We start from the raw sequence: 14396 nt of genomic DNA, 5'->3' as shown, positions 1-14396 counted from the left end.
CATTTGACATTTCGTAATTAAAATCGAAATGGCTGTCGGCATTGGCATCGACCATCTTACAAGTGTATTTAAAAATTGTCAGTCAGGTAAGTACCTAGTAATAAAGAATTATCTCGCAAAAGATAGCATACATTAACACGTCGCAGACACATATATTTATTTAACGTGGAAATTCAATTATTCTTAAATTAAAGCTTATTCACTAAAGACATCGAAATATTTTCTAGCAACACAAATTGCAAAGAGGACCAAAGACACGTATTCCATGAAATTGACATTGACATTAATATTTTGCTCAAGTAAATATATCAGGCGTTTGTGTTAGAGGTTATTTTATTTATTTACATCTATTGTTACAAAAAGAAATATAAACCTGCAATTGTTTAAGAAAAACTTAAAAGAGAATCATGGATACTGTTGTTAAAAGTATGATGGAAGAAGATCCTGAAGAGGAAAAGAAGGTAGGGTAATGGAACTTAACAACATTTTATTTTATCAAATAAATATCAGAATATTACATTTATGTAATCAATAATGTAGATTAAAATTACTGTTAATTTAAACCAATATCTTATCGAATGGTTTGAAAGTTATTTAGCAGGAATTAACCACAATGAGATGAAAATAAGTAAAAATTTCTCAAAATCAAAAGTGCATATATACAAGAGAACATGTAAATAAATGATTGTTGTATTATGATATTGCTTTTTCCTATATCTTGAATTATCAATAAGCTTAATAATTATTTTCAGGGCTTAGTTCTCTTTGGTCGAGACTTATCAACAGTTCCATGTTTCCGTGAAAGCTTTCTATATGGGGTCAGTAGTGGTATTGGAGTTGGTATAGCATCGTTTTTCAAGACATCAAAACCTTTATTGTCACAACATATTGGAATGGGAGCATTTACGATAACCACACTAGTTTATTGGTCATATTGTAGATATATGTGGTCAAAACAGAAATTTGATGCTCAGTTATTACAATCAGCGTTAAAAGATAAAATTAGATATGAAGGTACAGTTGTAGAAAAAGAAATGGAAGAGAAAGGAATTCTGAAATCGGCATAGAAGGTTTTTGTTATGTTAATTGTATAATACTGTAAAATAATTTCAGTTGTAGACTAAGAGAAATGTAGTATTTTTTTAATAATAGTCGGTTTTCAGTTTGAAAATAATAAATTATGTAAACAAATTAATGTGTACTTTTCAATATAAATATTGATATGTTCTTAAGACTTTGAATTTTATTATTTTGCATTAAGTGACTTCAAATTAGACAAATTTCTAAATTGGTATGTGAAAACAGTAAAAATTATACTCCATTTATTGATATACTGTCCTAGGTATTATTTGCCTAGGACACTTAAAAAGATGAGCGAACAGGCACACATGCATATCTCCTCTGATAGCATTATCATAGGATTTAAGATTTTATGTGCAGTGTACATCATTCCAATGCCATTATTTAAAGTATTAACTATCAAGTTTTAAAGAGCATAAAGGTAAATATGAAAAAGTATCAAATATTATATTTTATAATCTAGCAAAATTAACTTAAGCTTATATATTACATATCAAGATAACAGCACTCGTGTAAAACGCGTCACGCGCGCCTGCTTACTCATGTTTCGTTGAGTGTCCTGGGATAATAACATCATCATCATCATATTCCTGCTTATCCAACTCCTGTAGGGTCGGCGCAACAGGTTTTTATCCTCCACATAACTCTATTATACGTCATCTCAGTCATCAGTCCCTTTTTGATCATGTCACGCAATCCATCCATCTCTTTCTATAAAAAACATGAAATTGCTAACGTCATTAGTTTGTCGTTGGGATGATCGGCTTGCCGATATATTAAAATCGCTAAGCCGACCGGCCCAAGAGGAAATTGCCGTAAAAATGTAACACATACAAATAAGATAACAAGCTAAAAAATCACTGTAAGTCGTATTCAGATCTCATGTTATTGTGCACGGGTTGTATACATTTAAATAAAAAAAAAAGAAATTTTAAAGCAATAAATGCATATTAATATTTATTTTCATAAATGTCGATAATATAATACATGTAAAAAAACCTGCACTGTGTCCTGGGCTTAATGTAGTATAACGAGAAAATACCGACGCATTTAGCATCAACAATTTAGTGCGCCGCTGATATCGAGCGGTGATGGTCACACGTTATGTTCGTTCATATATAGAAAGCATTACATTGATTGGTTTGTGCCGAGATTTATTCAAGTGAAAAAATGGAGAAAATGCAAGATATTATCTCCAAGCCGATCCAAACAGTACTTGTGTTTTTTGTGAATGGAAAGAAGGTAAGATTTATTTTTTTTTTAATTTATGGACTTTATCAAGATGTAAAGTTAATGTTGTTTATATTGCCTATAGTTAAGTCAGTGGAAGTAATCTAAAACTACATTGTTATTTATTATTATTATTGCTAATGTGACATTCGGGAATATGTTTTATAAATTGAATATTTAATACAAATATGTGGATCATAATGTTTACTACCTTGATCGTAATTTTAATAATTTGTAAGGATGTAAATAGGTACATTATGTCCAGTATTATTGTAGTTACAATGTAATATCGCAAAGGTCAAATGATTTCACCCTTGCTTATCAAAACGTATACTGCTTTTGAGAAGCTATACCCAGCTTTCAAACGTGCTGTTTGTGAAATAAAAAATAAAGCAGATTGGTACAATAAAATAAAGACTACTGCCTAGATTAAAAAAAAGTAAGTAGCCTATGTACGTATTCCAGACTATCCTCTACATCTATGCCAAATAACATCGAGACCCGTTCAGCAATTTAGGCTACAAACTCTAACAAACATCCATCCAACAAACTTTCGCATTTATAATGTTAGTAAGGTTCTATACTGCCATTTTACTTGTTTTAAATATAACTTCACTCGTTCTCGGAAGACAAATGCATGCAGTATCTTTGATATAAATAATACGTATGTACGTATGCCTACAGCAAAACAAGTTTATGTTGACATTAAAATTCATGTACTGTTTAAAATTCTTATTTATAGTAGCAAAAGCTATGTTATTAACAAGTTTTATACAATTAAATGTTACATTGTAGGTACTTTTGGTATAATAGATTTCTAAGGAACATTAAGCTTTTTCCAGGTTATAGAAAGCTCTCCGGATCCGGAATGGACTTTGCTGTGGTATTTGCGCAAAAAGCTCCATCTGACCGGTACAAAGTATGGGTGTGGCGAAGGCGGCTGCGGCGCATGCACTGTCATGGTGTCCCAGTACTTACGAAATGAAGATGAAATCAAGTATCCTTTTGGTTTTCGGCTCTTTCGTCTTATCACATAGTTGCGTTGCCAAAACCTCTGTACCGAAACATATTACCTTTAAGATAAATGAATGTTTTTGCACATTTTATGTTTCCCAAGTTTAAACGCAAAGTAGTAAAGTAAAAATTGAATGACTAATTTTAAATACATAGTAATTGTGCAATATAAATGATATTCCCTTAGCGTATAACCAGACATTATGCAGTTAATGCGTGTTTAACACCAGTTTGCGCTGTGCATGGCTTAGCAGTGACGACAGTTGAAGGTATTGGTTCTACACAAGATCGACTTCATCCCGTTCAGGAAAGAATAGCAAAAGCTCACGGATCACAGTGCGGGTTTTGTACTCCCGGCATCGTGATGTCCATGTATGCATTGTTAAGAAATAAAACTAAAATAGACTACAATGATCTTGAAACCGCATTGCAAGGGAACCTTTGTAGATGCACTGGGTATAGACCTATAATAGAAGGTTTCAAAACGTTCACAAAAGGATGGGAACAAAATTATGTTAAAAACACTGGTCTTTGTGCCATGGGTAAAGATTGTTGCAAAATGAAAACAAGCGAAAAGACAGAAAATCAAAATTTATTCAATAAATCAGAATTTCAACCATACAGTCCTTCACAGGAACCGATATTTCCTCCCGAACTCAAAGTAAAAGACGATTATACCCAACATAATTTATTATTTAAAGGACAAAATGTTACATGGATACGTCCAAAATCATTAAAGGATCTTCTATTACTAAAAAAAGAATATCCATGCGGTAAAATTATTGCGGGAAATACAGAAGTAGGAATTGAGATGAAGTTTAAAAACAAAAAATATCCTGTCTTAATATCTCCCATGTTTATCAAAGAAATGAATGTTTGTGTCACCTCGAAAACAGGCATTAAAATAGGTGCAGCTGTTTCCTTGACTGAAACGAATAATTTCTTACGAGAGGAGATATCAAAAAATAAAGAAAATGCCCAAGTTATTGAAGCAATACGAGATATGCTGCACTGGTTTGCCGGAAATCAAATTAGAAACGTTGCGACTATTGTAGGCAATGTGGTAACAGCAAGTCCCATATCTGATTTGAATCCCATCTTTCTAGCTAGTTCCTCAAAACTTTATGTTTCAAGTTATTTAAGAGGAGAAAGAGAAATAATTATTGACAGCAATTTCTTCGAAGGTTACCGAAAGGTGGCACTGAAGGAGGATGAAGTTATAACTTCTATTGAAATTTCTTTCACCAAACAGAGGCAATTCTTCAAGGCATACAAACAAGCTAGAAGAAGAGACGATGACATATCCATTGTTACAGCAGCTTTTAATGTGGTTCTAGAAGAACAAAATAATTTAATCAAAGAAGTAAAACTGTGTTTTGGGGGTATGGCACCGACCACTATTTGTGCAACGAAGTCGTCGGAAAAGATTATTGGTATGCAATGGGATAGAAATTTATTAAAAGTCGTTTTTGATTCACTTAGTGAAGAATTGGAGTTAGATAGTTCTGCACCGGGTGGTATGGCTGAATACCGAAAATCCCTCTGTCTCAGTTTGTTTTTCCGTTTTTATCTTTATGTGAACCAAAAAGTGATAAATGGGTTTACCAAATCGAACACTGATATTTGTGGAATTCAAGAAATTAGATGTGGAGAGCCGAAAAGTTCACAATGTTTCGAAATTAAGAATAATGATAGAAAGCCATACGACACCATCGGTCAACCAATAATTCATACTTCTGCTCTAAAACAAGCTACCGGAGAGGCTATTTACTGTGACGATATGCCAAAAATCGAAGGGGAATTGTATTTAACTTTAATTTTCAGTGACAACTCGTTTGCAAAAATTAAATCGGTAGATGCTAGCAAGGCCTTATTAGAACCTGATGTGGTTTCTTTCATTTCTGCTCATGATTTATCAGAAGAATGTAACAAAATGGGTTCCATATTTAAGGACGAGGAGATATTTTCAAGAGAAATTGTAACAAGTAGGGCTTGTGTAATTGGAGCTATTATTGCTAAATCGGAAAGTGCGGCAAGACAAGCAAAGCAGTTGGTAACTGTGACATACGAGTCCCTTGAACCTACGATTATATCCATTGAAGACGCGATAAAACATGAATCTTTCTTTTCTGGATATCCTAGAACACTATCAAAAGGAAATATAAAGCAAGCATTTGACAACGCTAAATATGTCCAAGAAGGTTATATTAGAAGTGCGGCTCAAGAACATTTTTACTTAGAAACAATGTCAGCTTTTGCAGTAAGGAAAGAAGATGAGTTGGAAATTATAGCAACTACTCAAAACCCAGCAGAAATAGCAGTAAGCAATAGATTTCTTTAAGTCTTGTATTTAGTGAGTTTCAATGGTACGTCTTAGCACTAAAACTTTTTTGTTTTACAGCATATAGTATCTGAAACACTATGCATACCAAATCATAAAGTCGTCGCTAAAGTAAAGAGGATCGGCGGTGGATTTGGAGGAAAAGAAACTAGGGCTTCGGTGTTAGCTGTGCCCGTTGCAGTAGCTGCTTATAAATTAAAAAAGCCTGTAAGAGCTGTTTTAGATAGGGAGGAAGACATGCAAGTCACGGGTTACAGGCATCCAATTCTTACAAAATATAAAGTAGCTTTCAATGACGATGGAAAAATTATTGGTGTTATATACAATGTCTATGTCAATGCTGGGAATTGTATGGATATCTCATGTTCTGTAAGATTTTTCTTTTTCATTCTCATTTTATTTAAACGTGCTAATACAAAAACATTTTTAAAAACATGAAACTGTTTCAGATGATAGAAAGAGTGCAATACCATTTGGACAATTGTTATGTTACACCAAATGTTGAAATTAATGGATATTTATGTAAAACTAATCTACCATCAAATACTGCTTTCCGGGGATTTGGTGCGCCAAAAGCAATGCTTGCAGCTGAATGCATGATAAGAGATGTAGCTGCCAAGTTACGGAAAAGTTATGAAGAAATAGTAAGCATTAACATGTATCAAGACGGAGATCTCACACATATTAATCAAGCTCTTACATATTGCACCATTTCCAAATGTTGGAAAGAATGTATCGAATCCTCGAATTATTGGGAAAGAAAAGCTGCAGTTGTAGAATTTAATAGGTATTAAAATGACCAAACAGTTATGAAATCTGTGTAAAAAAGAAAAAAAAATAATATGTATGTCTTTTTCATTTTCAGGTGTAATCGATGGAAAAAGAAAGGTATTTCTTTAGTTCCAACGAAATATGGCATCTCTTTCCAAACAGATGTTTTAAATCAGGGAGGAGCTTTGCTTCTTGTTTACAATGATGGTTCTGTCCTTTTATCTATCGGCGGAATTGAAATGGGACAGGGTCTTTTCACAAAAATGACACAAGTGGCTTCAAAAGCGTTAGGTGTAGATATTAATAAAATTCATATAAGTGAAATGGCTACTGACAAAGTTCCGAATAGTTCACCGACAGCTGCAAGTTTAAGTTCAGATTTATACGGCATGGCAGTTATTGATGCTTGTAATACTATAAAACAAAGATTAGAACCATATATAAGATCAAACGAGCATGGTAAATGGGAGGATTGGGTTTCGGCGGCTTATGTGGATAGAGTTAGTTTATCTGCAACCGGATTTTATGCTTCACCAAAAATAAAATATGACAGAAACACAAATTCAGGAGATCTATTTGAATATTTTACATATGGTGTCGCATGTTCTGAAGTTATAATAGATTGCTTAACTGGCGACCATCAGGTATTGAGAACTGACATTGTAATGGATATTGGCGAGAGTTTAAATCCAGCAATTGATATAGGTCAGATTGAAGGTGCTTTTATGCAAGGATATGGATTTTTTACGATGGAAGAAGTGTTGTTTTCTCCAAATGGCGAAGTGTTAACAAAGGGTCCAGGGATGTATAAAATTCCTGGTTTTTCTGACATACCCAAAGAGTTCAACGTCTCTTTACTAAAAGGTGCACCGAATCCAAGAGCTGTTTACTCGTCTAAGGTAATTAATATTTGTGTAACTTTATGTTATTAATATCACACCAGACCTAGACAAATTTTAAATACTCTATTCTTGTATAATAAGAAATCGAGTATATTTTAAAAGAGGAATACACATGGTAAAACTATTGAATATATTTTTAAAATGATTTAAAATTTATAGGCTGTTGGTGAACCGCCTCTCTTCTTGGCAGCTTCTGTTTTCTTTGCTATTAAGGAGGCTATAAAGGCATCTCGTGAGGACCAGCACATGTGTTCAGACTTCGTGTTGGAAGCTCCAGCGACGTGTGCTCGGATCAGAATGGCGTGTGAAGATTTAATCACAGATCAGGTACTCATTTTTAAGCTAATAGATATTAGATATAGTATTGAATACAAGAATTAATGTAACTAATATTAATATAATTAGGTACTATACACATTGTGGGTTTGCGATATTTAGTTGATTTTAATCAAAGTTATAAAAAAAATATTTGAACTTTATTATTTTGTCATAGAATTGTCTACTATTCGACATAAAATATTGATAAGATTCGTAAGTGTCAACTTGTTTGTTTCAGGTCAAGCCAACTATAAAATCGGGTGGTCAGCCTTGGAATATTTCGGTTTAACGCACACTAATCTTTGATATCTACTGCCGATTCATTGATACATGTCATCTCTATTGTCCTCCTTGTAAAACATGAGATAGCAATATGTTTTCATGGAAGATTTTTCGCAGTATAAACTCACGGTTAAAAATTTTGGTGCTATTTTTATAAAACAGATCTTAGGTTACGTAAATCTAAGTTACATTTCTTAGTTATAGCCACAAGGTGCATTGAACTAATTGAAAATTAATCAAGTGGTGCCATTCTACAATATCTGTGCTATTAGATTCCATGATTATAAGAAATACCAAAGAATAATAATAATAAATGCATTCTTTATTACTTGCATTTCGATATGAAGCTTTGTTATAAAAATTATATTTACGAGTGTAAAAATTCACAATATGTACATACGCATTTATCCTAAACAGAACCTTACTAAATACAGTTAGATGAAGGAATTCAAATTTTTAGACAATAAATAAAGTTTTTTTAAGATAATGTCTTTAGTAGAACATTTACTGGTTTGACCAAAGGTTGGCTATCGGCAAACCACCGGTTTTGTTAGTCTTAATCCGGAGTACAAACCGGTTGGGTTGGGTAACATTAATTAGTGTTTATATCAAACAGGGATTCTAAGGTTGTGAAAGACTACTAAACTATCCGTCACAAGACCATTTTAGTATACAGGTTCACTAAATATATTTGGGCGTAAATTTTACATTACCTATACAACCTGCCACATTTACTAACTGTTTACTTAAAGATAAATCTTCTTTATTACTTTGTTTATTATACTATGTTGATTATATTATTAAAATGATAACAGTGAAACCTTTGGTTTAATTACATAACCCTTAACTTTTTAACAAAAAAAAGATTAACCCACAGGAACCATCAGAATTATTAACCACTGTGATATTCCTATATGTGTTCCTGCCGCTCGTTTGCCCTCATCTCTTATATAAAAAAAATATGTAATATTACAAAAAATGTGAAAATGTAATTTAAAGAAAATAATCTAGTAGAGTATTTATGTAAAAAAGTAAAACGCTTCCTTTCGCATACGAGTCTAGTAATAAACAATCTTGCTATTTTCAAGATATCGGTAAGTTGATGATGCAAGTAATGTGCGCGGGCGCACTCGAAACATGTTATCAAATTGCTCGACCGTTCCCCACGGTTGTCAGTAATAATCGGGCATTTGTGGTACTCGGACGACACTTTCGTAATTCTGATTAATTTAAAAAATCTAGTAAACCACACATTATGGGACAACAGAATGCGGACGAGGAGAGTGATATTTGTACAGAATTAGTTTTTTATGTGAACGGAAAGAAGGTAAGTGATCTAAGATTACATAAATAGTTAATTGTTCCAAGGAAAGCGATAAGTTGAGATATTTGCCTGTTGATATTAAGACATTATATGTGTTTTAAGAATATATTATATTATGAAATGATCGAAAACGAATTACATCGTCTCATGTAGATTGCGACGCAGTGTTAAAATTCCGTTGTTTAAGGTTTTTTTGTGTGATAATATTTTTGCATACATAATCACACTGTATTGAACTCTTGATACTGAAATTAATATCTTAAAATATAAAACAGGTTTACCAAGGATGTGTAATGAATATATTATGATTTTTACTTGGGTTTGTTAATCCGTATTTTAAACATTTTGTCGTCAAATTTTGACAAACATTGCAAAGATTTGATATTAAATTTTTAACTATGAATTAGTGTTTGATTTAGTTTAATTTCTATTAAGTACTTGTAATTAGCTTTTGAATTATTCAGTTAATATGAAAGGAATAGTTAAACGGTTGAAAGTACCCTACACTTCATATTAATATTTTAATTACCTGTATGTAAAATATATAACCGGTAAATTCATTTAAATATTTCAACGCAGGTTGTAATAGCGTTTTTTTTTCAAATATTAATAGTTTGATACATGATATTGGAGTTTGATATTGGAGTACACCGTAATAAAGGATGACACTTTCATATAATTCGATAACCGTTTTTATCAACTCGTCATGCAATTAGATCAACAATTGCTATCAGGTCAAGGACAGTTACGATTGCATATTTTTATCATTCTGTACGGTACATCGTAACATAATTGTGTACTAACACATAGTAATCGTATTGATTAATGGAATAGAATCGAATTCATCAAATCTATTGGATTCAGTCAAAAGTACAGACATGATAAGTTAATAACATTCATGACCTATCATTCGACCGATTGATAAGTGACGTACCAGATGTAATTATAAAGTGGACATCTTAAAAAAATTGTCCGTACCATATCATACATAGGTGCTACTGCTTTGCTAGTCTCACACGAGATCAAAACAACAAGACAGTAGTAGACAGTGCAGTATTGCTATTTTTACAATATTGTTCTCGAAATCTGTACTATTACTATTCCTTCGTGTGAAGCTGGCATTACTAGAGGCGACACTAGCACAAAGTGGCACGAATATTTCATCATTACATGCGTAGTTCTCTTATAATGTACAGATTAAGCGCGAGCAATGTTTGCTGCGGCTGCCGACCCTGGCTATACTGACCCCTGTGCCCTTCTTGTTATTATATTACGTACTTTGTTTGTCGCAAACTGACTTGTTATCATTAATGTTAGTAACTGATATTACTATTATAAAATTACAAATTCTTTATTTTTTTCTGTTTCTATATTGTAAAGGTAGTAGAATCAAATCCAGATCCACAATGGACGTTATTATGGTATCTACGGAAGAAACTTCGCCTGACGGGGACCAAGCTAGGCTGCGCGGAAGGCGGATGTGGGGCTTGTACAGTCATGGTTTCCAAATACAACCGCAAGGAGAAGAAAGTCATGTATCCTTTTAATTGCGGATAACATTTTATGATTAAAAGATCGTTTCTACCTTTTAGTATCAAATATATTTTTAATTGCATTACTTTATTAGAATCTTTAACTCACTTCTGCAGTCATTTAGCAATCAACGCGTGTTTGTCGCCAGTGTGCGCGATGCATGGTTTAGCTGTCACCACAGTTGAAGGAATCGGTTCAACAAAGACAAGATTACATGCAGTTCAAGAGAGATTAGCTAAAGCACATGGCTCCCAATGCGGATTCTGTACACCCGGCATTGTCATGTCCATGTACGCGTTACTCCGAAGTTCGGAGAAAATAAATTATTCCGACATGGAAGTGGCATTACAAGGTAATCTGTGCAGATGTACCGGCTACAGAGCCATAATAGAAGGATACAAAACATTCATAGAGGATTGGGAGAGTCAACGTGTTACTGTAAATGGAACATCTCAAACTAACGGAGTATGCGCAATGGGCGAGGCGTGTTGTAAAAATAAGACTGATCCACCTGAAGATAAAAGCGAAACAAAATATATTTTCGATAAATCATCGTTTTTGCCATATGACTCTAGTCAAGAACCAATTTTTCCTCCGGAATTGAAATTATTTCCTTCGTATGACGAACAATTTTTGATCTACCGAGGTAAAAGTACAACATGGTACAGACCGACCGATTTAAATTCATTGTTGAAACTCAAAGAACAATATCCTGATGCTAAAATTGTAGTCGGCAATACAGAGGTTGGAGTAGAAGTAAAATTTAAACACCTCGTCTATCCTGTAATAATAATGCCAAATTGTGTACCTGAAATGAATTCTATAGAGGAATCAAACACCGGACTTATTGTTGGAGCAGCTGTGACACTTATGGATCTAGAACACGCTTGCAATAAATATATTAACACACTGCCTAAATACCAAACGAGATCTTTGGTAACAATAAAGGACATGTTATACTGGTTTGCCGGTAAACAAATACGTAACGTAGCAGCTATAGGTGGAAATATTATGACCGGCAGTCCAATATCAGATTTAAATCCCATTTTGATGTCGATGAAGGTAAAATTAAACCTTTTAAGTAAACAAGGCGGGCGTCGTTCTGTACTCATGGACGAAACATTTTTCACTGGCTACCGTAGAAATGTCGTTAAACCCGATGAGGTACTAATGTCCATTGAAATTCCTTTTACAACTAGATATCAATACGTGAAGGCATATAAGCAAGCCAAGCGACGAGAGGATGATATTTCTATTGTCACGGCAGCTATAAACGTGGAATTCGAATCAAACAGTGATATTATAAAGAATATTAATATGGCGTTTGGAGGTATGGCACCAGTCACCAAAATTGCTACGAAATCTAGTCAGTCTTTAGTCGGTTTGAAATGGGATGAAGTAATGCTCGAAAAGGCATACACATATCTTCTAGAAGAATTACCTTTAAATCCATCAGCACCTGGTGGTAATATATTATACAGAAGAGCTTTAACAATGAGTTTGTTTTTAAAAGCCTATTTAGCAATCGGTAAACATATGTCACAGGACTACTTACAAAATAATATTGTTGAACCGTACTACAGCAGTGGCGCTGATCAATTTCATGGTCAGGTACCGAAAAGTGCGCAATATTTCGATTTGGTTGGAGATAAGCAACTCAAGAGTGATGCGGTTGGTCGACCCTTACCGCATATGTCAGCATTGAAACAGGTCACCGGTGAGGCTATTTACTGCGATGACATGCCCTCTGTGGAAGGAGAATTGTACTTAGCTTTTGTTCTGAGCACTAAAGCTCACGCCAAAATCAAACTAGTAGATCCACAGAAAGCATTACAGCAACCAGGTGTTGTTGCGTTTTTCTCAGCAAAAGATCTAACTACTGAACAAAACACAATCGGTCCCATATTTCATGATGAGGAATTATTCGCTACAGAGAAAGTTATTAGCCAGGGCCAAACGATTGGTGTCATCGTGGCCGAAGATCAAGCAACCGCACAAGCTGCTGCAAGAAAAGTGCATGTCGAATATGAGGAATTGCAGCCTATTATTGTTACTATTGAAGATGCCATCAAACATAATTCGTTTTATAAACAGTTTCCAAAAACTTTACGAAAAGGCGATGTGAAAACAGCGTTTGATAATCCAAATCATGTTATTATAGAAGGAGAATGTAGAATGGGTGGTCAAGAACACTTCTATTTGGAAACACACGCAGCATTCGCGATACCCAAAAGAGAAGACGATGAACTGGAGATATTTTGCTCCAGCCAACATCCATCTGAAATAGCGGTATGTTTCCATTTTAATCTAGTGATAACTATTTAGGATTATTGCTTCTAGATTAATTCATTTTTTACATCAATTACTTTCAGAAATTAGCCAGTCACGTTTTACACGTCCCTATGAATAGAATTGTGGCGCGTGTAAAACGTATGGGCGGAGGATTCGGCGGCAAGGAGTCTAGAGGTATTTTGACATCGATTCCTGTAGCCTTCGCCGCACACAAACTCAACAGACCGGTGCGATGTATGTTAGATCGTGATGAGGACATGCAAATGACCGGAACGAGGCATCCCTTCTTAATAAAATACAAAGTCGCCGCCACCAAAGAAGGCAAACTTATGGGTGCTATAGTCAATATTTACAATAACGGTGGATATTCGATTGATTTGTCTGGTCCAGTAAGTGTATTTCATAAAGGTTTAATGCACAATATTATTCTCTTTATGTGTTTAACAAGTCATTACTGTAACTGAAATGATTTATTTTCTTTTATAGGTAGTCGAACGTGCAATGTTCCATTACGAAAACGCCTATTACATACCAAACGTAGAAGTAACAGGGCATATTTGTAAAACAAACCTACCTTCAAACACGGCGTTTAGAGGTTTCGGTGGTCCACAAGGAATGTTCGGTGCTGAAAATATGCTGAGAGATGTAGCTGAAAAATTAGGAAGAAACATCGAAGAAGTAATGCAACTCAATCTATATCGAGAGAACTTAACAACTCATTATAATCAAGTTCTCGAGCATTGCACATTACAAAGATGTTGGGATGAGTGCGTAGAAAAAAGTAATTTCGTTGAAAGAAAGAAGGCAATTGAAAACTTTAACAAGTATGTTTTTGCTTGTTTACTATCGACTAATTTCTTCAATGAATCCTTAGTGTTCTTATAACATTTATTAAATAAACTCAAATATCTTTTAAATGCTTTTAAGGTAGATAAAATTTGTTTGTATTGAGTAACATTTAGATAACGGACTTGTTTTATCTTATTGTTAGGGAACCTTTGTGAACGAGTGATATTACTGAATCACTTTGAATACGCTGAAATATTATCTCTAGTTCAAAATGAAACTACTAGAAAGTTATCGAAGACATTTCTTTTTTACAGGCAACATCGATGGAGGAAACGTGGTATGTCTATAATACCAACAAAATTCGGTATCGCATTCACTGAAAAACTGTTGAATCAAGCCGGAGCCCTACTCATCGTATACGTAGATGGATCAGTTTTGCTGTCGCATGGTGGCACAGAAATGGGTCAAGGTCTTCACACGAAAATGATACAAGTGGCATCTCGGGCCCTCGGTATAGATG

The 14396-nt window shown here is 34.1% G+C and overlaps 3 protein-coding genes across 3 annotated transcripts in view; all 3 read left to right on the top strand.

Moving 5' to 3' along the window:
- Positions 1-275: 275 nt before the first annotated feature.
- Positions 276-1120, top strand: LOC106106532 (cytochrome c oxidase protein 20 homolog). The gene is made up of 2 exons (XM_013287131.1): positions 276-461; positions 753-1120. Exons 1-2 carry the CDS (start codon positions 408-410, stop codon positions 1065-1067), a joined length of 369 nt encoding a protein of 122 aa, XP_013142585.1. The 5' UTR covers positions 276-407; the 3' UTR covers positions 1068-1120.
- Positions 1121-2061: 941 nt separating this feature from the next.
- On the top strand, positions 2062-8758 carry LOC106106642 (xanthine dehydrogenase-like). The gene is made up of 8 exons (XM_013287260.1): positions 2062-2322; positions 3153-3307; positions 3523-5644; positions 5726-6034; positions 6115-6452; positions 6531-7335; positions 7498-7665; positions 7895-8758. Exons 1-8 carry the CDS (start codon positions 2251-2253, stop codon positions 7943-7945), a joined length of 4020 nt encoding a protein of 1339 aa, XP_013142714.1. The 5' UTR covers positions 2062-2250; the 3' UTR covers positions 7946-8758.
- A 229-nt stretch (positions 8759-8987) lies between these two features.
- LOC106106652 (xanthine dehydrogenase) overlaps positions 8988-14396 on the top strand; it is a gene marked incomplete in the record, with an annotated part of 7248 nt that continues 1839 nt past the window's right edge. Inside the window, 6 exon segments of the mRNA XM_013287272.1 lie at positions 8988-9265; positions 10643-10797; positions 10912-13084; positions 13168-13476; positions 13574-13911; positions 14191-14396. Coding sequence (XP_013142726.1) covers positions 9194-9265; positions 10643-10797; positions 10912-13084; positions 13168-13476; positions 13574-13911; positions 14191-14396 — 3253 coding nt within the window.

The sequence above is a fragment of the Papilio polytes genome, unplaced genomic scaffold (genome assembly GCF_000836215.1).
Source record: "Papilio polytes unplaced genomic scaffold, Ppol_1.0 DF822178.1, whole genome shotgun sequence".
Classification (NCBI taxonomy): Eukaryota; Metazoa; Arthropoda; class Insecta; order Lepidoptera; family Papilionidae; genus Papilio; species Papilio polytes.
The sequence above is the reverse complement of the archived record's forward strand: the minus strand, read 5'-3'. Positions and strand labels throughout refer to the sequence as shown.

What these genes read in the sequence shown, in the direction of transcription:
- LOC106106642 (XM_013287260.1), top strand. Translation starts at nt 2,251, where the DNA reads ATGGAGAAAATGCAAGATATTATCTCCAAGCCGATCCAAACAGTACTT. An exon ending in TTTTTGTGAATGGAAAGAAG is followed by an intron (nt 2,323 to 3,152) that starts GTAAGATTTATT and finishes AGCTTTTTCCAG; the next exon opens with GTTATAGAAAGCTCTCCGGA. An exon ending in AAGATTTAATCACAGATCAG is followed by an intron (nt 7,666 to 7,894) that starts GTACTCATTTTT and finishes TGTTTGTTTCAG; the next exon opens with GTCAAGCCAACTATAAAATC.
- LOC106106532 (XM_013287131.1), top strand. Translation starts at nt 408, where the DNA reads ATGGATACTGTTGTTAAAAGTATGATGGAAGAAGATCCTGAAGAGGAA. An exon ending in ATCCTGAAGAGGAAAAGAAG is followed by an intron (nt 462 to 752) that starts GTAGGGTAATGG and finishes AATTATTTTCAG; the next exon opens with GGCTTAGTTCTCTTTGGTCG.